Source organism: Alosa pseudoharengus, unplaced genomic scaffold (genome assembly GCF_046254945.1).
Source record: "Alosa pseudoharengus isolate Yale_2024_CS ecotype anadromous, Long Island Sound unplaced genomic scaffold, YU_APseudo_1.1 YU_APseudo_1.1_scf_9, whole genome shotgun sequence".
NCBI classification, from domain to species: domain Eukaryota; kingdom Metazoa; phylum Chordata; class Actinopteri; order Clupeiformes; family Clupeidae; genus Alosa; species Alosa pseudoharengus.
Genome location: NW_027468881.1, coordinates 20,170,408 through 20,196,733, shown reverse-complemented (window position 1 = coordinate 20,196,733; position 26,326 = coordinate 20,170,408). Strand labels below are relative to the sequence as shown.

Sequence of the window (26,326 nt, the reverse complement as noted above, 5' to 3'; positions counted from 1 at the left end):
AAAAGAGCATGTGGAGGGGGGTGGGGTGGCATCAAACGCCTCAGCAAATATTAAAATCACGAGTTTCTCTACGGCTCTGCCATCTTGAAACAGTAAACATTTTAAGGTATGAATCTGCTCTGAAAACTGTAGAGCTGGTGAATGTGCCAGGAAGTCCTAAGTCATCTAACTCTGCCTTTCAATCAGAGGCTTGGTTAGGCCAGGTCATAGGCCTATTTGTTCACAACTCTGGTTGACCTTTACCTTTGCTTTCTGGCTTATAGTTAACTTTTACATTTACAGATTATTGAAACCTTGAGAGCAATCAGAACTTTATCTTGCAAAGAGCTGTGCAGTCCAGGAAGGAAACTACTGGCATCATCAACTGCTTGTCTTCAGTTCAAGGCAGGTAGTTCTAGCCATTCTAGCGCCAGGAACTGGTCTCTGTCAATCAACCTACAGAGTTCTATAACCTACTATTGAGGGAAAACCGACTTTATTCTAAATGTATCGTACATTATTAAGATGTGTATATGATATTATAAGCGACTGTTACAATAAGTTCTGAAAAAAATGGACAAAATACTCTATCCTATGCCAAATGCTATACCTATAGCACAATCAGAAATATAATATTTTATAGGCCTCGTGGAGGCAAAGAATAATGTTTCCTTTAAAATGTTAAAACTCAGACGCTTTAATCCTATCGGTTCTCCAGACTAGGAAAAAAATCGTACCACAACAAAAGAATATATGCATGGGGCCCTCCCCTTTAAAATTGAGCACACCCCTTTAAGTGCGTCTGTATCAAAGCCTGGCGAGCCTGGCTGGCGGTGTATGGTTTGTGGTTGTGTTAGGTCTCGCTCTGTTGTCAATATCACACTCCGAATGCATTAATGCGAAGCGATGGGAATCCTGCAGTCATGTCTACTAAAGGAACTGCTTTAACGCTAATTGTTCTGTCCGTCCTGATAGCGATTGGTAATGGTAAGTGAAATGCCCCCGTAGCCTACAATGCATGTCTGTAATCTCGAGTCTTTCATAGTGTATTTATTTACTTTATTGCGGTGAGAGAGGGCGGCTGGGCTGGACGTAGCATTGCCTGTCGCTCATCATGGCGTTGTGTGGGATTTGTTAGTTGGCAAGCCTAAATGAGTAGTTCGTGTGATTCTGTTGGCGGTGCGGTTAAAAGAGGGAAGCAGTTAAATTGATGAAACGTATCTGTTTCTTTCATGTGTTTTATGGAGTAATAGATTACTAACCATTGCCCGTCATATCAGGATTTGCTAAGCGGCTAGCTTGTTATTGTGGGCAACTACTACGTAAGCAGTTGAACTCGTAGCTTGGCTACTCCGAAATATCGGGGTCAAATAACTTCTAAATTAGGAAATATTATTTGTGGATGTACAGACCCATTTTGATCATTTAAAAATCCTGTCTATACGTAGCCTACGTTTCATGACTCTGATCTGATAACAATAATTACGGGACGCTTTAAATAGCTCAGACAAAGTTGGCTTAACCTATGCAACCTATTTAGGTCCTTCCTAGAACGGTTGGCAATGAATAGCCTTTAAAAATAAAATAAAAACTATCACAATAATAATTACAGGATGGGTCAAGTAGGCTAAGCATCTGGTGAAACGGTCAAGTAAAACATGCTAAAGTGAATAATGTATTTAGTCGGCTAGCTACTTGCCAGGAGTGAGATCCTCTACATGTGAATGACTTGCGTGCGTGCATGCTGTTTCAGCTCAGCCCAACGTAGCCTACACGTTGTTTTTAACCAACTTACCTTAAATAAATTATGTTTAGTAGGCTACGCATACAATGATTGTTTCCCAAATCGCTTTATCGTTTGTTTTTACCTACGTATACAGTAATTTGGTATTATTATCACAATATCAGCGCGCTACTGTTATGTGGCTGTTGTTGACAAAACAATAGAGTGGCGTCCCGCGAACAACTTAGTCTGCCCTTACAGCTTCACCATGTGGTAACGTGGGGCGAGGGCACAGGCCGGGTGCTGTCCATGTTGAATATGCCTGGACAATGTTCTTTACTAGAAAAACATTAAATTGGTCATGCGCTTTTTTCATGACTTATTGACAGGTCAACTCCTAAGATTTACGGGGCAGCCGTGGCCTACTGGTTAGCACTTAGGACTTGGAACCGGAGGGTTGCCGGTTCGAACCCTGACCAGTAGGCACGGCTGAAGTGCCCTTGAGCAAGGCACCTAGCCCTTCACTGCTCTGCGAGCGCCGCTGTTGTTGCAGGCAGCTCACTGTGCCGGGATTAGCGTGTGCTTCACCTCACTGTGTGTTCACTGTGTGCTGAGTGTGTTTCACTAATTCACGGATTGGGATAAATGCAGAGACCAAATTTCCCTCATGGGATCAAAAGAGTATATACTACTATAGATGCTTAAATCGGAAATTGTGCGCGTAGGTTCATGTCTTTGGATAAGGAGCGGGTTTGAAAGACAATCAGTAACCCCCCAGCGTCTGTTAAAAATTAAAGGCTTCTTTATGACCATGAGCTCGTGCATGCTGCTGGAGTTCAGTGTATTCAGGCGACCCAGACAGAAGTCAAAGTTGTAGTCTGGATCTTTTGTGATGGAAATTTTGGCAATGAGCCTCTTTCACTGTCCGGTCAAGGGGGCCCACTCCCCCTTTTGTACGACCCAGGCTCATTTTGCTCACACTCGGAATGTAAATGAATACATCTGTGGTCTGGCATATGGTGACCTACAGGATTTCTGCTCTGTCAACACTGCACAGTCTGGGTGTCTACTGTTAGAAATAGTTTGAATCCTTGTGTGAAACGTCTTTTGTTTTTACTGTGTTGCAACCCTGACTGGTAGAAGCTGCTGTGAGAAACCTAAACATTTGTTTCCTCTTGTAGCAGTCCTTTGGAGCTCAGGACTCAGTCTACCCCCCTCCCCCACACACACACACACAGACATACATACATACATACATACATACAAACACACACTCACACACACACAACTCTTCTTATTTCTTTTTTCTTTACCTGTGAATGTTCCCCTTGTTGCAGCTTGTCACACTGATGGTACAATCTGTGAGGGAAGGCTCAATGAGAATTGAACCAGATGCACTCAAGGGTTTTCTTTTTCCTTTTTTGTTCTTGTTTATCTTTTTCAGTGCAGACACCCAGCTACAGTATATTGAAGTTGCATATTTGACACACACATACCTGCACAGACACACACACTTGAGACCGTGTGATTCATCCTACATCCAGGAATTGGTCTGCAACCTTCCACTGTCAGATTGTGAGAAGATTCAGTGATGCACAAACTTGCACCGCACATTGACCGTCTGATAAGGCTTAAGGTGAACTGTTTTGTGTGCGTGTTTACGTTCGTCCAGTGCTGCCTGTTAAGATGGATAACACCTGTGTGTGTGTGTGTGTGTGTGTGTGTGTGTGAGAGAGAGACTGGGGCCAGGCAGACCCATGATGGGTTTGCACAGCTGTGGCTGACAAGGGGGTGGTGGTGGAGGAGTTTGGGCCCATTCCATGCCACGGTTTTAATACTAATGGAGCCTTGAGAGAAGATGGGGGTAGTCTGAGGCTCACTGGGGGGGCTCTGAAGCCAAATCTCTCTCTCTCTCTCTCTCTCTCTCTCTCTTCTTCTCTCTTTTCTCTTCCTCTCTCTACTTTGTCCCTCTCTCTCTCTCTCTCTCTCTCTCTCTCTCTCTCTCTCTCTCCCTCTCTTCTCTTCCTCTCTCTACTTTGTCCCTTTTTCTCTCTCTCTCTCTCTCTCTCTCTCTCTCTCTCTCTCCCTCTCTCTTCTCTTCCTCTCTCTACTTTGTCCCTTTTTCTCTCTCTCTTCCTCTCTCTTTTCTCTTCCTCTCTCTCTCTCTCTCTCTCTCTCTCTCTCTCTCTCTCTCTCTCTCTCTCTCTCTCTCTCTCTCTCTCTCTCTCTCTCTCTCTCTCTCTCTCTCTTCCTCTCTCTCTCTACTTTGTCCCTCTCTCTCTCTCTCTCTCTCACCTCACGTCATCTACGTAGCCTAACAGGGACGGGTGCTTGTGACTGGATAGCGGTGTGGTTACTCAGTCGAGAAGTGTGGCTGAGGCAGGTGTTATGTTGACGACCTCGAAACTCTCTTCATCCGTCGACGTTGCCCTTCAGAGCCTGGGCTGTGTGCTCTGTGTCCCTGTGTGGATTGTGAGCGCATACACACACACACACATACACCCACACCCACACGTACACCCACACACACATACACCCACACACACATATACATAAAGAAAAACAGCAGCAGCTATGTGATACAGGCACAGAGTGCAAGGCAGGCAAGCGGCCTCAAGGCAGGGTGCGTCTCTTTCTCTCCCCCATTCTTTCTCTCTCTTTCCCCCATTCTCTCTCTCTCTCTCTCTCTCTCTCTCTCTCTCTCTCTCTCTCTCTCCTTCATATATCTCTTTCATGTGGTGCTGGGTGCTGGCCTGACTACAGTTTCTCAGGAGATGAACTGTTTCAGTTGGGTTTTATCTTTGGTTCCACGGTTAGCTGTATAGCCATGGCTGTGTCTGATTCCTGTGCAGTATCAGCACTCAGGGCCACACTGGGGAGAGAGAGAGAGAGAGAAAATGGATGGATCCGTTTCTCCTGCCCACTTTCATAGAGAAAGTGTGGCCTTAAATTACAGTACCTGTTCCAACCGGTCGTCAGTATATTTAAAAAAAAAAAACTGAAAGGGATTAGTGCAAGTCTGTGTGAGAGGGATTTTAAAAAGCAAAATGGTGTGGTTAAGATCATTTCTTGCTTTGTTTTACAGTTGAAAGGCATTTAATGGTGCTTTGAGCGTGTGACAACTAGTGTTGTCACGATACCAAAATTATGACTTCGATACGATACTATAAATATCACGATGCTCAATACTGAAATGATACTACGGCGAAATCCTAAGATATCTGGAAAAGAAAGGACTCATACCTCCAAGTGCATTAAGTCATTTGTGTTGAATTCGGTGCACTTTTGTAGTGTGCAGGTCAATTCTGGGTTCTAAACTTCTAAACTTCCTACATAATTATTATTATTTTATAGTCAGTAAAATAGTAGGCCCTTTGTGTGATTAAGTCCTTTATTATTTGTTATAGTTAATTTACATTGTGTTGTGTTTTGGCAAAAAAAGTAGCTTTAAATAGCCAAACTAGGCTAGATCAAGGTCAGTGTTGAAATTACTGCATGCAGAGGGGCCTAATCTTTAGGCCATCTGATGTAGGCTAGCCTTCCCGTGTTCATGGGATTTCTTTGACAGTTGCAAAGGGAAAAATGTGAGTCTTCTTTGCGCCCAGTGTACAAGTACGACGTTCCAACCAGGTCTTCGTCAGATAGGCCTACACCATTGCATTTTGCAATATATCTGTGTGCATTCATATATTACCTCTATTTCTTTGATAACATGATTTGCTACCAGTAACAATAAGCCGCTATTATTATTAGGACTCAACACGCTTTGGTGGTATTAGCTGTGGGCTTTAATTAGCGCATTTCGGGTAGCCTATCCTACATCTGGGCAATAATTATTGAACAAATTGCAGTCTACATGCCATGACAAATATTACCAGTAGTGCTGACCGAACATGAAATAGATTGTTTACAAGATATGGTTATTCTGGCGTGAACATTGCGCTTTCATCACGTTAGCACCCTATGATTACAGCTCGTTATGTCTCGTCAAAATTCATTGATGAAGGAAGGTTCGCTTTATCCCAGAGAACCATAGGCCTACTCGTTTCACTTAGGAGAAGAACTTGGCACTAACCATGTAGTCAGTGTTGGAGAGTAACTGAATACATGTATTCGGGATTACGTATTCAGAATACAAAATATGAGTAACTGTATTTAGTTACAGTTATATTTTCAATGAGTGGTATTCAGAATACAGTTACTTTGGCCATTACAAGGGGTTACTTTTAGAATCCTTCTCATATGAATTTCTGGGCTTTTTGAACTGAAATTCTAATATTTCTGTGAGATGATCTTGTGCATTAACAAAATGTATAATGTTTCAGTTTATCCTATAAAGTTAAGTTGTGGGTTTTTTGCTGACATCGCCTGTGGGTCTTACAAACTGAAATAGCAGCTTGATTTCCCACTTGATAAAATGTAAAACAGCGCTTATGTAATCCAAGTATTTAGAATACGGTACTTAGATGGAGTAATGTAACGGAATACGTTACACATTACATTTTTGGGAATGTATTCTGTATTCTGTAACTGATTACATTTTAAAAGTATTCTTCCCAACACTGCATGTAGTCGTGTTTTTTCTATAGCATATTCGTTAACCTGTCGTTCTTTGAACTCTTTAAAATGTTGGGATGTCTGCGAGGTGTTTAGCCAAGTTCCATGCGTAGCCTACTGCTTTTAAATTCATTTGAAACATATTTTACAAACCTCTGTGTACCTGATGGCTTGCCTTCACTATTCGCGATGTATCCGAAATAGTTCCAGATTTCACTTCACCTTTTGTTTTATCCACAAGGCCGAGGACTGTCGGCAAAGAACTATGTTGAGGTTGGCTGCGCACTCACTCACTCAGAGCTGCCTGCTTGACACGCCCACTTGCCTTGATGCGTGCAAGGACAGGAGCAGTGAGAGCAGCAGTTCACACAGACATAAAACGTTATTATTTTAATAAAGTATCGATTCTAAAAACGTCGGAAATCGTATGTTTTTTTGCGTGAAGGCATCGTGATACCTTTTTATCGATACACCGTGCAACACTAGTGACAACTCGGAAACGGTAATCACTCAGCATAAACAGTGTTTTGTTTTTTTCCCCGTCGTCTTCCTCAGCCTACTCACAGAGACTTGCCATGTGCCAGCGGTTCAGGGAGTTCGCAGCATTAGCCCAGGTGCCGTGCGAGGGGCTGAATGTCAGAATAATGTTATGGAAATCAAAGGAGAGCACATCAAGTCATGTTTTGCATGTGTGCGCTTGTCTATGAGATCAGAGCCAGGAGGGGAAAGCATCCAGGAGATGTGATGAAGGAAAGTAAGAGGTGTGTGTGTGTGTATGTGTGTGTGGTCTGTAGTCCATGGGTTAGGTCAGGGTTGGGGCTGTGGCAGACATGCTCCGTTAATGACCTCTGTAATGACCTCAGCCGACGGACGGCTCTAATTGTGCTGACAGACATACTAGCCCCTGTCTGACCCGACCTGTGTCAGGGGGATTCTCATTGTGTGTGTGTGTGTGTGTGTGTGTGTAGCAATGAGGAATGGCTCAGCGTTTTGAGACCGACGCCCTCTCCCACCTCCCCTCTCCCCAAATCCATTTTTCTGTCACCCTATCCCTTCCCTGTCTGCCCTCCTGTAGAATAAGATATCCTCCTGCTGCCCCCCCCCCCTCCACCCCAAGTGAAAAAACAAGGGAATGCTGCGTTAATTACACCACAGTCAAAGTACATGAAGAGTGATGTCATATGAAGTATGTTCCTTAGTCCAGGGCTAGATTTATTATTATGCTGTGTACATGTAGAAGAAGGAGAGCAGTGTTTGAGGGAGGGAGGGAGGGAGGGAGGGAGGTGTCCCAGAGGTGAAGCTTGAGCCCCAGCAGTTGTGGAGTAAAATGCCTCCGCCAGGCCATCAAGCGGGTAATCTGAGCAGGAGGCAGAGGGAGCAAGCGGAAAAGGCTGCCCTCCTTCCTTTGCATTGATTTGTGTGTGTGTGTGCGCCTTTGTGCATGCATACACGTAAGTGTGTGTGTGTGTGTTTGTGTGTGTGTGTGTGCCTTGTCTGGTGGCGTCGGCGCATCTTAATCAGCTCCCTGTCTGGCCACTCTATGGATCTCATTTCAGCAGTGCATCTTGGGTAAAAAACACAGCAAACCACACCGTGACAGCCACCATGCTTAATGCCTCTGCTTCCCCTGCCCCGAGCAACAGAGAGAGAGAGAAGAGAAGCCAAATCAAGCCCAAGGAGGCAGGAAGCACACATTACACAGGTTAACCGTGTGTGCACGCACACAGCCCTCGAAAATAAAACACCCTTCGATGACAGGAAGTTGGTCATTAGTGTTAAGCCTGCAAAGTGAGTAAGCCCTGTGCGCTCTCTCTCTCTCTCTCTCTCTCTCTCTCTCTCTCTCTCTCTCTCTCTCTAATGCCGGGATGATTTAGCTGCGAGGCGGCCCCCAGTAGTTAAATCGTAAAGAAGTGCTCTGTCGTAGGGGCTAATCCTCGCTCTCGTCTCCAGTCCGCCTCGCGCCGTCAGATTCTCACTCTGAGGAGGAGCAGCTGGTGGGCTTGTGTTCAGTCCAGTCCAGTCATTGCAGGCCCCCTCCTCACCCCCACCCGGCCCACATGGGCTTGTTTGTGTTAAGACCATTTGCGGTTTCTCCTTCTCCAACATCTCTGCTAATGGTGAGCATTTTTTTATTCATTTTCGCCACGCTGTGTCTGTCATTTCCTGTCTCAACAAGTGTGGAATGACAGGAACTTTAGCGCTGGCAACACCAATTTTTAGGCAGCCTGTTTTTTTTTCTCTCTCTCTCTCTCTCTCTCTCTCTCTCTCTCGCTCACACTCCTCTATCTTTCCTCTTTCTTGGCCTGTTTTAAGTCTGAGTCTAGACTAGACTGTTGTATTTTTTTTTTACTGACAGTCGCAGCTGCTTCCTCAGCACAAACTTCACAGCTGGGGGGCTTCATAATCACCCCCACACCCCCCTCATCCTCACTCACACACACACACACACACACACACACTTGCTCACAAACTGTGACTTTTCTCTGCTGTACCAGTCGTTAGGCGCCTTCACCCTGCAGTTGCAGTCTGTGTGTTAGTCCTGGTGCAGCCTGCCGCTCCTGCCAGCCTTTTTTCAGCTGCAGGGTCTTCCTGCAGCCCCCTTTCAATCTGTGAGACTTTCAGTCTGTGGCTGTGGTGAGTCGCGCAGGTCTGCTACTCACTGCCCTCCCACTCCGACGCCCGTTTGCTCGCCACTCCCCTCCTCAAACACACCAACTCTCTCCCTCACCCCCCCCACGCAGTCTCCACCCTCCAGTCCTTCTCACACACACACTCCTCCACACTACCCCCACTCACTCAGACCCACACACAAACTCCTCCACACTACCCCCACTCACTCACTCACACACACACACACTCACACACTCCCACCACCCCCACCCCACTCCCGCTCTTTGTTCAGACACAGCTAGCCCAATCCCTCCTCACGTCCCCCTAATCTTCACACAAAGGCCCAGTGTAAGGCCACCAATTATGTGCACACACAAGAGGGTTCCACCTCAGCCACATTCACGCTGTTCCCGGAGCCCAACACCGCCTTACCCCACTCTCGCATGCTTTTGTGTGCCAACTTTAAAAGAGCCCCAAAATAAGTGAGTGCGTGCGTGCGTGCTTTCCTACAATTCCTAATAGTGAGGGGTGGAGTGTCCTCGACAGTCCTGTTTGGCCTTTCTGTGGGTGAGCGTGGTGTTTCGGGTTACGTTTTCATATGCTTAATTGTGTTGGTCAAATCTTGCTCCACTCCATTGGGAGAGGATAATGTGTGATTTCATGACAGTCACAGCTAGTTAGCGCTGGAAGTGTAATGGCCTCCATTGGAGTGGGAATCGTCCATCTGTGAACTGAAGGCACCGGGGCCGTTATGTGAACATATGACCCCCTCCGAGAGCTGCTTTGGCTTGGGTGTCCACTGGACAGCTCTGAACCGTGACTACACGAGAGGGCAGAATACAAACTGCTAGTGTGAAGGTGGTCTGATGCTCTGGTGTGTGTTTGGAGTGTGTGTGGGTGGTGTCTTATCAAGTGGCCGATGTGGTCATGGCGAGGTTTCACCCAACGTCTCACGGTGAGGGTGAGTGTGGCGCTGCTGCTACATCCACAGGTGGAAAAAGCGACCACAGCTTAACCCATTGGTCAGCCACAGACCTCACGCGGGCTTGCAGAAGGTCAGGAGACCTGGAATGGAGAGCAGAGGAGGCATGGGCCAGAGGGGAGGTTCAGAATTGTGTGTGTGTGTGGGGGTGGGGATCACTTCGGCATGCATGATGTCCTGAGCTTCAGTATGTACAGCTGTCCCAGAACATCTGCTGCTTATGTTTACGTATTTGTGGTGAGCATGTTTGCCAAATTTCTGTTTCGTCACCACACTTTCCTCCATCCCTGTTTAGTGTGTTTTAAATTGCATGTGTATGTAAGAGTATGAGAGTGTGTCTGTGTGGTCCAGATTTCTAGTAAGCAGTGGAAGAATCAGGGTGGTGGGTTTTTTTTAATGCCCGACAGGACGGATGTCTAGCAGCTCTTCCTGCCCCCTCAGACTCTGTCCAAAGAGGGACTTTCTCCGGTTGCGTGTGTCAGCAGCATTTAACAACCTTCCCCATTCCACTGAACTGTGCTGCAGTTCTCGCAGCTCTTCCTGATCCGGTAGCTGGCTAGTGCTGTTAAAGCCAGGAGCAGAAAGGTCTCCCGAACAGCGTTGTGCTTCCAACCACTGTTGTCAGACAAGCCACAGGGCCATTGTGAGACAGTGTGTGTGATCCTGCGGTCGTGTTTATGGCTGACCTTTTCTCCAGCGACCTGTTTAGGTGATAGTTTGGCAGCTCCATCAGGGCAGCAGCCATGTGTTTCACAGATTTGTTTTTCATAGATGAGGGCCTGGTCACCTCTGCGTAATCTGCAGGAAATTCCTTGCGCAAGCGAGCACAACTTGGAGCCGCTCCACTGGCGCTTACTGGCACTCCTGTCCCTCAGCACAACTGCCGAGAATATTACACAAGTAGTGTACTCCAACTCACACTATTTGTCTTTCTCTGTGTGTCTCTCTCTCTCTCTCTCTCTCTCTCACTCTCTCTCACTCTCACTCACTCTCACTCTCACTCTCACTCACTCTCACTCACTCTCACTCTCACTCTCACTCTCACTCTCACTCTCACTCTCACTCTCACTCTCACTCTCACTCTCACTCTCACTCTCACTCTCACTCTCACTCTCACTCTCACTCTCACTCTCACTCTCACTCTCACTCTCACTCTCACACTCACACACACACACCCTTCACATTCGCAAACACACATAAATTCAAATTCGCCCACGCAGACGTGCACACGAGTGTGTGAACCGTTCCCTTTTTTGATCGGTACGGGTGAGGCCTTCGTTGCATGTCATGCATGTCGCAATCAGTGGGAGGGAGAGCGAGGGAGGAAACGGCGTGAGTAAGACCTTTCAGGGCGAACCATGCTCTCTTCCCTAAAGTATGAGCAAGCTGAAGGAGGTCAGGTCAGAGACATAAAAGGGGTGAAAAAGAGAGCGAGAGAGAAAGACACAGACAGAGACAGAGAGGCTGAGAGAGACCGATAAAGGCTCTGAGCGCGACAGATCCAAGGGAGAGGGTGGTGAAACGGGGATCTGCAAATAAAGGGCCTGTACAAACAGCAGGCTATTGAGTGCACCGGGAGGAAAGATCTGGAAGAAAAGAAGAGCGGATTAGCCACAGACCTTCCCATAAACCTGCTTTGTGTGCTTTGGAAGGGACGCCATGGTCTAATGTGTCCTAAATGCTCCCGTTTCTGTGTGTGTGTGTGTGTGTGTGTGTGTGTTTGTCCTAAATGCTCCCGTTTCTGTGTGTGTGTGTGTGTGTGTGTGTTGGGGTATGATTGATACAGACAGTGGCATATAGGCCCAGTTCTGGTCTGGGTCCCGGATCCTTTTTGTTCACTGTGGTGTGTCACTTCCTCTCCTAGATGGCCTGTGTTTTTTTCTGAGGGGGGGTGGGGGTTGTTTCTCTTCTTAGATCGAAGCAATTAGTGTAAAGTGGCCCTCCATCGTCGGTGGCAGGGCTTTGGGCTGATAACAGTGGGGTGTGAGTGACGTGTGGCAGACATCCACCCTCACTGTCCACCTCCCCCCAACTCCAGCAAGACTGACCTCAGCCTCCTCCTACAGCTAAACAGAACTCAGCCCACAGAAACCATTCCAAACACTTCAGCACTGCACATTTACACTCATACATACACACACACACACACACACACACATACACACACACACACACACACACACACACACACACGTAAAAAGCATAGGCATTCACACAGAGGCTTAAAGCAGAAATGCCAAGATTGTACCACCTTACTCAGGTTTCTCCAGTGGAGCCTCCTTGAGTAGATTATCTCAAATGCTTGGGCCCTGTTTTGTAATCCAGAGGCGGAGTGTCCACGCGTGTCCTTTTAGTAAACCACTGAAATAGCCTTCACACAGAGCAGTTATGGGGGCTTGATGGGAATTGGAGTCCTTGTCTACAGTAGGCCCGACTAAAGTGTGCTGTTACTAGTCCATTAGGCGGGTGCTCTGGCCTTGCCCCTGCCATTCCTGGACCCTTAAATAGATCAGGGGAAGATGGAGCTGAGAGCTCCTTCCCTGGCCATCTGATCGGTGGTCATTATGCCAGACGATTAATGCACCTCTGCATGCGGAGGTAATGATTTGTTTGGGTAAGGGACCCATGGGCGTCTGCAAGACGCTGGGCCCCGGTTATTTACTGGCCATTGCCACTAGTGCCGCAATGGGGATCCGGCGAGGCCACAGGCCGGGCAGGCAGTCTCGTCTGGAGGCGCAGTCTGTTTTTGTTTGGGTCTCTGCAGTGAAGGATTTGGTTTCATGTCATGCAGTGTTTTGGAAGGGAGGGAGGGGGGTGGGTGGGTGGGAGACTGCGTGTCGGCACAGACCCCGAGGCGACTGGCACCAGTCGAGCTCTGTGCAGCTCTGTACAGTCACCTCACAAGTTTCCTAATCTGTGTTCACCCCCTGCTGGAGGGTTTGTACTACTACAGCAAGCAGAGCAGTTGGGAATTCTACTGACAGGACAGGACTCTACTTGGATGCTTGTTTTTGATTTGTTTGATTTAGAGATGGCTTCTTGTCTTTCCAATTAAAGACTTGCTATCAGAAAGTTCTGTATTTGCAACCTTCTCTCTAGCGTCATTTATCTCTGAAGAAATGCCCTGATGCTATATCAGGCACACGGTGTGATAGTGAGTCATGTCCCTGAGCTGTGTCACTGAACCTCTCTGGCCTTCCTTCCTGTCTTTTTTTTTTTTTTTTTACCACAGCTCTGAGGTGTAACTGCACCAACTGCGAGAGCAACGGCTATGAGTGTGAGACGGACGGGGCCTGCATGGCCTCCACGTCCAACATCGGCGGCGTGGAGCAGCACGTGCGCATCTGCATCTCGCGCGACAACCTCATGCCGCCGGGGCAGCCCTTCTACTGCCTGAGCGCCGAGGGCTACCTCAACACGCACTGCTGCTACACCGACTACTGCAACAGCGTCGACCTCCAGATGCCCACAGGTGAGCGGATCAAGGAAACTGTGTTGTCTTCTAGGGGCCATTGTTTGTACAGGCCTCGCCCTGCCTCGTCCGCTTGCCAGTCAGTCATGAGAGGGAGATATGAATGGGAGGGGAAATGACTACAAGGTCAATGGAGTGGCTGGGGGGGGTAAATGTTCATCCATAAAACCACACACACCATCTGATTATGGGTATTAATAAGCTTTATGCACCCATTATAAGTCATTGTGAAGCGAGTTCTCTATTGGTGTCTGATAACAACAATTCAAAATCAGAATCGTTTATTGCCAAGGTTTTTTCCACACGAGAAAAAAAAAAGCAAGGAATTCGATTTGGTAAAGCACTACTAAGAGGGCCTGATCCCAGTCCACAACAACAGAGTAGCTGTAAGGCTACAGCTTTTTGAATTTCTCACAAAAGTCTTTAATTTGAAAGAGATCGAAAATGTCAAGTTAAATGGAGTGGTCTGTCCTCTGTCAGCCTTGTGGTGGTGGAGATGTTTTATTTGTAAGGGCGTTGTGTGGTGACCGCTGGCCTATCTTGCCTGTGCTCCCCTGCAGTGCCGGAGCAGGAGAGCGCCCTAAGCAGTTGGGGGCCGGTGGAGCTGGTGGCGGTGATCGCCGGGCCCATCATCCTGGTGTGCCTGCTGCTGATCGTGGGCGTGCTGCTCTTCCAGCACCACCAGCGCACCTACAACCACCGGCAGCGGCTGGACGTGGAGGACCCGTCCTGCGACCACCTCTACCTCGCCAAGGACAAGACGCTGCAGGACCTCATCTTTGATATGTCCACCTCTGGCTCTGGCTCAGGTGAGTTCAGCTATTGTTGCTCAGCTAGGTGAAGGGAGATATTCTGATAGTTAAATTAGTGCCAGACGTGATTACAAATCTTAATTACTACGCTTAGGGTGATGACACATGGGGTAACTCGAACAATGTTGCTAGGCAACCACATAGCCAGTTCCATGTTTTTTGATGATCAAGAGAATTTGCCTACTGATGATTGAATTAGCTACTAATTATCAATATCAACGGGAGTGTCCCCAAACAGCATTACTCAGGAACATATCCTCAATTCCTCAATTTCTGTAACATTTCTCGAAGTTGCAACGTGTCATCAGCTTTAGGTGTGTGACGTTAGTATTGGGATCATGTAGAAGTTGTATTATACAAATAGCAATCAAGCATCAAAGCCTTTATACCAATCCTTTGAATTTCTTACCACCAACACTGGAAACCTTGTACACGTTTGAGTACTTAATCTAATTTCTTCACTAGAATGACAACTCCTCACCCAGATGACTGTCTTCATATGCAGTAGTTGACTGACTATATCTGACCCACCCTCTAATCTCTCCCCTTCCTTCAGGCCTCCCCCTGTTCGTGCAGAGGACGGTGGCCAGGACCATTGTCCTGCAGGAGATCATTGGGAAGGGGCGCTTCGGCGAGGTCTGGCGGGGCAAGTGGCGAGGCGGTGATGTGGCCGTCAAGATCTTCTCTTCGCGTGAGGAGCGCTCCTGGTTCCGCGAGGCGGAGATCTACCAGACCATCATGCTCCGGCACGAGAACATCCTGGGCTTTATCGCCGCAGACAACAAGGGTGAGTGCCATCTTAACACCTCCAGGTCATATTTAAAAAGGGGCTTTTCCACTGATTGTGACTCAGGGATTCATTTCAAATAAGGAAACAACCTGTGGACCACCACTAAGTGTACTTAATTGAAACATCATAAAATCATGGTCAGGGACCACCAGCAATGCCTTCATGGAGCACCAGCGGGCCATGGCCAACTGCTTGAAAACCCTTGTTTTAGAAGACCCTTAGGCCCACCAGAGTATCTAGAATTAAGGTTCTTGTTGCAGTCAGTGCAGATGTGAAGCAGTCTGACCTGCTACTATGGTTTAATCTCACCATATCATTTCATGTTATCAATATCTGTTCCTGCATTTTGTATAAACACAAGTATGCAAATCGTCTAGCCTATCTCTTTGTGCCTACAGCTTCCTTGTTCTGATATCCTCTCTTTTCCCTTCCTCCTTCTCCTCTCCATCTCTCCCCGTCCCAGACAATGGTACATGGACACAGCTGTGGCTGGTGTCGGACTACCACGAGCATGGCTCACTCTTTGACTACTTGAATCACTACTCGGTCACCATCGAGGGCATGATAAAGCTGGCGCTGTCTGCGGCCAGTGGACTGGCCCACCTGCACATGGAGATCCTGGGCACACAGGGTAAGGGCGGAACCCCCCCGTGTGTGTGTGTGTGTGTGTGTGTAAGGGGCCCTCCTTCTAAAGTATGAGAGGTATCAGTGTTTCTGAATGGCCAATACATGCTGTAATCAAACCATTGCTAATAAGTGACTATTATGGCCTTCTCCATAGGAAAGCCTGGTATAGCACACCGTGACCTCAAGTCAAAGAATATCCTGGTGAAGAAGAACGCCACTTGTGCCATCGCTGACCTGGGACTGGCAGTGAGGCACGAGTCATCCACTGACACCATTGATATCGCACCTAATCAGAGAGTGGGCACAAAGAGGTACCAAGAGATCCCGTAAACATGACCTGTCCTTGCAGCTTTTTACCCAGCATACAGAATTATTGTGTTTATACAGGGTAACATGGACAACATGCATTGTTTGTTTTTGTCTTAAATTATAATTAAACATATTTAGATACATATATGTATATAATAAATCTTAATATACATATTATTTGTCTTAAATTAAATTAACATCAGAAGAGTGAATGACATGATCCTGTGTGTGATGACATCATATGTAGCATACCTCATCTCTTCCCCCTGTCCCATCTCAGATATATGGCTCCAGAGGTTTTGGATGAGACCATCAATATGAAGCACTTTGATTCATTCAAGTGTGCTGACATCTATGCCCTGGGTCTTGTATACTGGGAGATAGCGAGGCGCTGCAATGCTGGAGGTGAGATACAATGTTGCCATTCGTTGTACATATGGAAGTTCAGAACTCCTTGAACCCACATATTTGAGTTATCTGATCTCTGTGGAATCCAGTGCTGCTGTAGCTGCCTATGCTGTCCTAGGCGTGTTCTGGTTGGCTCGTGTCAGTGGGTATAAAGCAGGCTGTTACCTCACAGGTATTCATGAAGAGTACCAGCTGCCCTACTACGACCTGGTGCCCTCGGACCCGTCCATCGAGGAGATGAGGAAGGTGGTGTGTGACCAGAGACTGCGGCCCAATGTGCCCAACTGGTGGCAGAGCTATGAGGTAAGAACAGAGCTGCCATTAGATTAGGAAGGACTGTCCTGCATATATATATATTTTGTCTTAAATTGTAATTCACAAGAACATCAGAAGAGTGAATGACTTGATCCTGTGTGTGATGACATCATATGCTACATACCTCATCTCTTCCCCCTGTCCCATCTCAGATATATGTTAATTTTATTAATAATTGATGATGTACAATACTCCCTATAACTTGACATTTAAAGAAATTAAATAAATTACAACCCTGGGTATATAAGCTCAAATATCTATTTTGTGTGTGTGTGTGTGTGTGTGTGTGTGTGTGTGTGTGTGTGTGTGTGTGTGTGTGTGTGTGTGTGTGTGTGTGTGTGTGTGTGTGTGTGTGTGTGTGTGTGTGTGTGTGTGTGTGTGTGTGTGTGTGTGTGTGTGTGTGTGTGTGTGTGTGTGTGTGTGTGTGTGTGTGTGTGTGTGTGTGTGTGTGTGTGTGTGTGTGTGTGTGTGTGTGTGTGTGTGTGTGTGTGTGTGTGTGTGTGTGTGTTTCAGGCACTGCGAGTAATGGGGAAGATCATGCGGGAGTGCTGGTACTCGAATGGTGCGGCGAGGCTAACGGCCCTGCGCATCAAAAAAACCCTGTCCCAGCTTAGTGTCCAGGAAGACGTGAAGATGTGAGACGCGCTCGGAAGGCGGTCCGGACCGGCTTCGCCTGCAGGACACTTCCACAGAGACGCACCAACCGAGCCGAGAGCGCACAGACTCTGAACTGGGAGAGTGGGAGTGAAAAAGAAAAGACAGAGTGAAAGATTTATTTTATGGAAAAAAAAAGACCCTGCCAGTTTTTTCAAAGCCACACTTCTGTGTTGTAAAGAGGTCTACCTCACCTTTTTTAGCCCAAACTACTGAATCTAGCAATTTCGCCACCTCCAACTCCAACCCAGCACTACCAACCCTCCATGTGCACACCATCCCCTTCTTTCAGGATCCGTCCGACTCTGAAGCCACTCCACCCACCGGCTGACCACTCCCTACATCCTCCCCCTCCTCCCCACACACCTGGGCCTCCTGTCCCTGAAGCAGAGGGCCCCCTGCTCCTCATCCACTGCACTCCTCCACCTTCTCCGCCCAGTGTTTGTGGATCCCTTATTTTGTGTTTGATGGGTTTTCTTTTCTGCGCGTTTCATGGCAGTAACTACTAATGTACAGTGAATAGCTGTTTGTTTTAAAAATTCTCTTACAGTTCGAAACCTTGCCACTCCTTTATTTGATCTCCCTGCCATTTTCTAGTAATGGGACTATGTGAGAGACATTTAAGACAAACGGTTGTAGCTCTACACTACAATTCAGACCTAAAAAGTTTGTCCACAGTTATATGGGTTCTTTTTTCCTCCACTTTTTTTCTCATACCATGTTATGCGCTACTGCAGTTGTAGAGAATGTGAAGGAAAAAAGGCAGACACCCTTTCCTTCTTGAGGTCTGATGCATTACAATAGCATAGGCAGGGATGTAGCAAGCCTTGATGTCTGTGACTGTGTTCAAGTGTGTATGTGAATATATATGTATATAGACTTCGTATTATAGCTCTGATGTAATATTTAAAATTGCAGGAGGGGTTAGGGGTATACTACACACATGTGCTTGGAAAGACCTTCTGTATGAGAGGACCTTCCAAATGGCAATGTATTAGTCAGGCTACAGCTTATGGCCTCCTTACACCAAACAACTTTGACAAGATTTGGGAAAGATTCTTGAAAGATTGGAGTCTTTTGAGGAAAGCTTGAAAGGGGGGCATTAGTTAAAAAAGTACAATCTTTCAAGAATCTTTACCAAATCTTGTCAAAGTTGTTTGGTGTAAGGTGGCCATAAGGCGTGGAGATGTGGTTTGGACTGTTTGGGTTCAATCCCAGTCACAGCACTACAATGCTGCAAACAGTGTGGCTGTGCACGTGTGTCTGAATGATTTTATTGTGATTTGAATTAATATGGATCAATCTCTTGATGTGGTCCATGATTCGTTTTCTTGGACTTTTATTTTGTTCAATGTTTTGGGGGTGATTGACATTTTATTTATTTGTTAATATTTTATATATAGTATTTTGTTGCTGTTTTTTTTTTTTTTTTTTTTTTCGTTCACTGTGATATGTTAATCAGGGGAGTATTGTCAATGGGGCCCAGGTCACTGTCAAACAATGGCTGATAGAAGTGACAGAAGTCAGATAATCAAACCTGCGTGATATGCTGGAGAGCCATACACTGAGAAACTGACATGTTAGGGAAGGGGAATTACTATGTCTGCACTGTCTTGTAATGAGAAAGAAAGTGTTTTCATACTTTGGTTTCTGATTTAAGTAGATTTTTAAATTTATGAAAAAAATTCTTTTTTTTAATAATACCTGGAAATCATCCTTTATGACAATCTTTGATGGAACTGACGTCTGTGGTTTCACATACTGATTCTGTTGTCTGGGCACTGTGAGATGTCTTTGGAAATAAGGTTGATTGAATAAGAACTAAATGCTGGTTCACCACCTAGTTCATGCATTATGTATATTTGTATTCTAAAGTATTGCATCTTTTAGCTAATCAATATCACTTGTTTATAATCAACTACTCCAAATATACCTTTTTTTTTACTGTTTGTATTTTTAGCTTTCCAAACAAACTTGAAGGTACTACTGATCTAAACTACTACTCTGCCTCCTGTTGCTGTCCATTTGTTGTCATTTGGAGCCATGACCTGTAGTAAAGACATTTTTACTTGCACAGTTAGTTAGATTCTTCTTTCATTTAAAACTGCTTGGGCTGCTGGTCACGCATGGAAGTATTAAGTCCATGTAAGTAGGTCTCCAACCATCCAATAAAACGCTCATTCCTGTTGTGAATCACCACCAATGTCCTGTTCCTGTAGAGGTGAGGGGTCCCGATTCCCAGCACTGGGACAGATGGGAGTTCTGCATTGGTGTCCGGTGTTCCTTGGCTGTGCTACTCTGACCTCCTCCATGAATACCCCCTCATGCCATTCTGTTTATGAATGTCAAACATCAGTTGGTTACCTTATATGACCCTTTAAAGAACCCTTGAAGTGGTCATTATTAGGTGCAAAATATTTGACAATTAATGTTTGGTGTCCACATTATGTGGAGCCTAAAGACATTTGGGGGACAGGATTTCGGTGCATTGATTGTTCCTTTCACTTGAACTGAAACACTAAATGTGACTGCTCATTTGAAATATGGTGCTCTGCATAAACAAAAACACTGGGTTATCAATATTTGCCTAAAGAATGATCTGAGATGCAGGTGAGTGTAGAGTAAACTTGTCCTGTTATTTATGTCGAACTTGTTGTCAGTGTCGTCGTCTGTGTGTTCAGAACACACCTGGAGGTGTTGTGGTGAGAGGTGTGTACCACACAGGGTGTGAGGGGATCCGGGGAAGCTGGCACAGTTTGGCTGTTCCGCTGTTGTTTAGCGAGAGTCAACTTGGCATGATGTAAACCAAATGTCAAACATGATTGTACATGTTTGGTGTATCAACATGTGACTAATGCCATTCAGATTCTTTGGATGACATTCTGCGCCTGTGTTGACAAAGTTGAGTTATTAGTCAAACCCGTCAGCCATGTCAAAAACGCAAGTTTTTTCAGGATTAGTTTGAATATGTGTATTCGAATGATGCATTAATAAACATTTACTTTCTAATGTTGTCTTAATGTTTTGGTCATTTCAAATGTTGCCCCTCCTAAGTCCAAGAAAATTCACAATATCCACAGTGTGTGAATACAGTTTTTGCCTATGCTTACACACTTTTTGCAGAATTTGGCTCATTATGTAAAAACTCTACACACAGCCAAATAAGACATAGCACTTGGAGATAAACAACTATCTATGCCAAAATGAAACACTGCAATCAAAACTCAATAATCCTTTCTAAAAATGTAATTATTGCAACAAAACCATACAGACATGCACCATTTGAATTATTATTTCAAATCAACAGCAACATACTGTATTTTTTTTGTCATTTTCTCAAACTTTGTCTTCTGTGAAACTCAAAAGTTAAATTTCTGCAGTAATCACATTCTTTTACAAAAAAACTTTCTTACAGAAATAAAGCAAAATAGAATCACAGTTATCAATACAATGCTGTAACTGAATGTACCCTAAACAAATAAAAATGTCTAAATAATTCTGCCTTCTGTTCAGATCTGGCCACAAGTCCTCATCGACATCGCAGGCGATGTACTTTCAGGCTAGGCAACAGGGAAAATATCACCTTGTGTGCCATATCTTGAACTGACCCCACATCAATGTCTCTGCATGCCCCTTCCATTGCTTGCAAAAGAGGCATGCAGGTATGTGGTTGGTGATCATATACTTGAAATGGGGAGTAAAGGGGCAAATACAGAACTGTACACGGGTACTCAATTTAAAGTACACATGTGAACCTGAACCTTACCTGAAGTCTATTTGTAGTGCTATGCCTCAGACTGATTGGTGTTCGATTTTCTCTGTAAGTGTTATCAGGTATGTATGTGTGGGTATTACCAATTACCAGATGTGCTTGCATTTTGAATGGAAGTGTTTTCCCAATACAATGATAACAGATTTCATTTTTGAACAAAGTGTCTAATGTAAGAAACCGTGTGTAGTGTTTCGCAATTAGTGTGTTGCAGAATTGCAAATAATGTGCAAAGCAGAAAATGTGTTTAAGCTATAGTTACACAGGTACAAGAAGTTTAAGCATTGAGGCTTTGGTCTAAGCATTCATTTTTAGTGTGTAAGCAATGGGCAAAAACTATAAACATTTACTTTCTAAAGCTGAATAAGACTAAGTTCATATCAATCAATGCATGTGTGGTGAGATGTAGCTGATCCATAACACATTGGCCTCCCACTCCAGTTCCCCCATATAGCATTCTATTTATGAATGTGAAGCATCTGCTTTGAATTTGTTGACCTTACATGACATTTTAAAGACTCCTCCTAGTGGTCATTAGGTGCAATGTATTTGAAGATACATTTTTGACATCTATACTATGTGAAACCTGGATACATTTGGGGGACAGGATCTTGTAGTGACCATTCCTTTTACTTGAACCAGAAGATAACACTGTGACCAGATGTGACAAAGTATGGTGGTCTTAATAAACAAACGCTGGCATAATTAATTTTAAAGAATGATCTAAGAGGCAGGGAAGAGTAAGTACAATTGTCCTGTTATTTATATAGGGCTTGTTCCCAGCGTGGACTGTGTTCAGAACACACCTAGAGGTTTTGTAGAAAGGCGTGTGTGCTGCAGAGTATGTGGGGAAACTGGTACAATTGTGAAGGCCCGCTGTTGTCGACTGTTATTATGTAAACCAAATGTCAGACATGATTGTACGTGTTTGCCGTGTCAACACGTGACTAATGGCCCTCAGATTCTTTGGACGACATTCTGTTCCTGCAAAGTTATGTGAAAACCATGTAAAAAATGCAAATCTTTTCAAGATTAGTTTGAAAATCTTTCATTAACATTTATTCATTTAGCGGAAGAAATTTTCAAGTAATGTATAAACGTAAAATTACATCTTATTAGTATTGCATCTTTTACAGAGAAGTTCCTGAAAAGCCCATTTTAACAAAGCCCTGTCACTTGAAGATGAAATTGTACATCCACTGACACGGTTTATATTTAAAATGCATTTATTTTCCTTTACAAGAGAGCAGAGACAAAGAAAAAAATGGAAGGAGAAAGGGGCTAGGGAGGGAGGGGGAAGCCGTATATAAAGAGATGCAACCTCTGGCGTCGTCAAAAAATATGTACAATTCAAAATTATATCCATACAAAACATGCCACATAGAATAAAAATGATCATTTATTCATCTGCCCTAAAAAGAGGTCTGCTGTACAGATGCGACATCTTCTTAAAAAGTAGGTTACGTTAAAAAACCAACTTCAGCCGTTTCGTTTTATTAAATTATAAAGATATGCAGATACGCAAAAAAAAACAAAAAAAACTTAAATTAAAATATTCAACAGAAAGTAAGAACAAATCGCAGGCTGAAATCCAGTGAGAGCCAATGTGTTTTTTCTTTTATATTATGGTCTTCCCTTGAAAACATAAAAATATATATATATAGCTATATCACTGCTTCTGATACTCGTTTTAACATCTAACCTTTAAAGAGAAGAACTCCATAAGATGCTGAGTGCAATTCTTTCTTGGGTAAATATGGGGATACTGTAGAATATCAAGTCATAACATACATCAGGCTATGTAGCCAATTCACAAGCTATATATATATATATATATATATGTATGTATGTATATATATGAACACATTCACTTCTAGAGGGAAGAAATCATTACCAAAAACAAACAAAACAAACACCAATCATATCAAAACTATCTTCAAGAGTTGTAAGATTTGCCATTTACCGAGTCTACTAATTCCAATTTCGCCTAATTCAAGGACAGGTTATCTTCTGAAGTTTACAAGCAGTAGCATAAATAAATCAAAGTAGAAACATAGGGAGAACAATATTACATAAATACACAAATGCTATGCACCATTTTACCGCTTTTCCCCTTGATGAAATATAGTTAATCAGCAAAACTTGTATACATTTTTCAAATTCACCTGAACCACTCATCGGTCACCGGTGAAGACAAGAAATCCAGCACACGTTCTTTTTCTCTTTTTGTTTTTTTTTGTTGTGTTTTTTGTCAAACTGTTTGTGGTGTTATAGAAACGCTAATAGAAAAACACATAAATGCAAAAAACACTCTGGTTCATATACATATCAGGATAGTACTTTGTTTGTGATTTTACATATATTTATATATATATATATATATATATATATATATATATATACATATACATATACATACATACACACACACACACACATTTAATCTTTCTGATAAAACGATATCCAGTGGTTGATTTGTGTTGATTTTATTTCTCTACAATTTGATTTTTATTGATTAAAAAGGGGCTGGAGATTCTTGCCCCCTCCCCCCCTTTTCGTATTTACAGTTTGTACATTTTGCATTTTTTCCATTATTATTTAATATGAGGTCCTAAGTCAGAGGGAGGAGGAACATAACGTAGCATGGGCCTCAGGAGACTCCTCTTAAGAGACTCCTTGGTTTGAAGACTTTAAAATTCAGTTTTTTGTTTTTAAATTACTTTACTTAAAAAAGGAAAAAATTCAACAGGAAAAGAAAGCAAATGCCCTTTTATAGTCTCTCTCTGCCATTGCTTGGAGCCTTTCATAGGGGAGGTGTGTGTGTGTGTGTGGGGGGGGGGGGGGTGGGTGCTACCACCATCAAAACCACAGTACAGGGAGGGCAAACACACTGGCTTGGCTATGGCAGAGAAAGACTCACTACAGTAAGTTTACAACAGTCAACTAGAACAAGGGAAGAGGCATACTGTAGGATAATGCTGGGGGATGGTTACATGACATGACACCGCATGGCTGGCGGGGTGAGGGTTCTACGCAATGGGAGAACACGCTCTCAAACTCAATAGTAGTCTTGCATCATCAGTTACCTTTCATCAAACATCGGACTTGCCGTTACAAAAAGCCTGAGGTGGTCAGGCATACAGTCTCAGTTGAGGTTAGCTGAACCATGATCAGAAAGCGAGAGAGGAGGAAAAACTTCAAAGTGCACCCATGATTCAATAGGCTGTGGAACCTGTCATTCACATCATTAGCTCCGCCCTCCGCGACAAGACAAGTCGATTTCTATTGTGCGTTTACACACTGAATTAAAAAAAAAAAGAAAACATGATTGCAAGATTTAGATTTGTTTTGCAAAAGCGTGGGAGAGAATAACACAAAAAGATCAGCTACACGAGACGCTCAGAGGGTGGGGCCGCAACTCACGACACCCAATCACCCGCTGATGCGATCACATCAAGATTAATGCTTCATGATTCTAACCAAAGCCCTGCTTGTGTGGAGGCTTTAGAATAGATAGCAAATGTGGCTCACTACTGTAAATCACTAGAAAGCGAAAACCAAAACAAACAAGAACGCATTTATATTGACAGATAAGATGAGAAGCAAACCTGCTGCTTAAGTTTCCCTGCTTATCCGAGAAGGCATTCACCATGAACACATTCCTACCTTCCCCTTTCCACAGTAGCACTTAACAGTTTTTGTACAAAGCAGTCACTTCCCACAAACTCAATGAGGTAGACAGGGGTCAAGCTAACCCACCTTTGAACTCCATACAAATAAAACATCTGGTGCCTTTTGTGAAGCCACAGGTCAAATATTATCTCAACTCTTATATTATCTTACATCTTATCCATCAAAAGATACCCAGTTCTGTGCGGAGCCCCTCCAGGATTGTCTTGCTGATATATCCTAGTTGATCTTCATCTTCATTGATGACTTGGTGGGAGAGAATGTTGCACCGGGGGTGTGGGAGGAAGGGCGGGATGGTGGAGGAGAGAGAGACCAACGAGGAAAAAAGATACAATAGGTCCAAGTGAAAGTCTTATTAGTTCATCTGAGTAATTGAAATGGCTTTAAAAATCAACGTTCTTCACTTATTACTACCCTACAAACACACTGATATGATCTCTAAAATCAGGGGGCTTTTGGTAAGTGTAAAAAGGATTGATTCCAGCCAGTCAGTCAATCAGTCAGCTAGCTTATTATGGGAGAGCAGTAGAGGAAGTAGAGGTGCTTTTGGCAAGCAAGGTTTTTGTTATTGGTGGTGGTGCTATTGTTTATTCCAAAACGTCACGAAACAGTAAAACAAAACAAAAAATCTATTCAAGCATGGCCACCATTGCTGCTTGCGCAAAACAGGTGGCATCTTCCAAGGGTATCCTCCCTTCAGACCTTTGGCTCCTGGGTTGAGAAATGCAAAGTCTTGTCTTTCAGTGAAGGGAGGCGACCCTTTTCGCCTCCAGCCTGGAGTCTGACGACAGCTTATGAACTGAGTGATGAGTAGGGTCCGACAGGCTTTGGCGCAGGGGTGGGGTGGGGGTGGCAACAGGGGGGAGGAGGGAGGCATGCGTCCCCTTTCCCGACGCTCCACCCTGTTAGTTCATCCATTTTCTGCAGTTCCACGCTCCGCAGTGGCAGGGGATCTTGTGCTGATCATCCTCAAAGTCAAACTGGTAGTCATAGGTCAGCTGGAGAGGGAGACAGAGAGAAAGTAATGGAGGACGATGCTTACTTTTTTTTATATATATATTTTTTTTTTGTGGGGGGGGGGGGGGGGGTTGGGGGCTTTTTTTGCCTCCATTGTGACAGGACAGTGAACAGAGAGACAGGAAGTGAGTGGGAGAGAGAGATGGGGCGGGATCCGAGGCTGGTCCGAGGGTGGAAAAATCTGAAACCGTAGCCCTTGTGAGTTTGTTTGGACGGCGAAACCGCATATCTGCTGTATTGATGATGTCATCACCTCACCTCAGCTGCCCTGGACTTGACACTTATAGTATTGCCTAACAATACTAGTTTTCATACATGACATTACCTACGATGACACTCAGTAGGATAAATATCACAACTGGTGCTGCGCAGCGCCAATCATGACTTCATGAGAAGATCATTATCATGACATGGTGGACTGAACAGTGTTTTCCCTGTGTTTTCTTGATGCATTTCTAGCTATCGTTAGTTGACGCGAGAGAACTATAGTCAGAAGTAATTAGTATAAGTATAAGTAAGTAAGTATATATACTCTTTTGATCCCGTTAGGGAAATTTGGTCTCTGCATTTATCCCAATCCGTGAATTAGTGAAACACACACAGCACACAGTG

At 44.5% G+C, this 26,326-nt stretch overlaps 2 protein-coding genes across 7 annotated transcripts in view; one reads left to right on the top strand and one right to left on the bottom strand.

Moving 5' to 3' along the window:
• The first annotated feature begins 812 nt into the window (after positions 1-812).
• acvr1ba (activin A receptor type 1Ba) lies at positions 813-20,247 on the top strand. Its single transcript, XM_076275540.1, has 9 exons — positions 813-966; positions 13,084-13,323; positions 13,884-14,132; positions 14,692-14,922; positions 15,389-15,556; positions 15,707-15,863; positions 16,142-16,266; positions 16,442-16,572; positions 17,098-20,247. The coding sequence occupies exons 1-9, from the start codon at positions 876-878 to the stop codon at positions 17,221-17,223; spliced, it is 1,518 nt and encodes a 505-aa protein (XP_076131655.1). The 5' UTR covers positions 813-875; the 3' UTR covers positions 17,224-20,247.
• Positions 20,248-22,215: 1,968 nt separating this feature from the next.
• Positions 22,216-26,326, bottom strand: part of kmt2d (lysine (K)-specific methyltransferase 2D) — a 44,525-nt gene continuing 40,414 nt past the window's right edge. For all 6 annotated transcript variants that reach the window (XM_076277473.1, XM_076277467.1, XM_076277472.1 and 3 more), the window contains exon 55: positions 22,216-25,695. In XM_076277473.1, the coding sequence (XP_076133588.1) occupies positions 25,603-25,695 (93 nt within the window). In that variant the 3' untranslated portion in view covers positions 22,216-25,602. The remainder of the gene's footprint in view (positions 25,696-26,326) is intronic.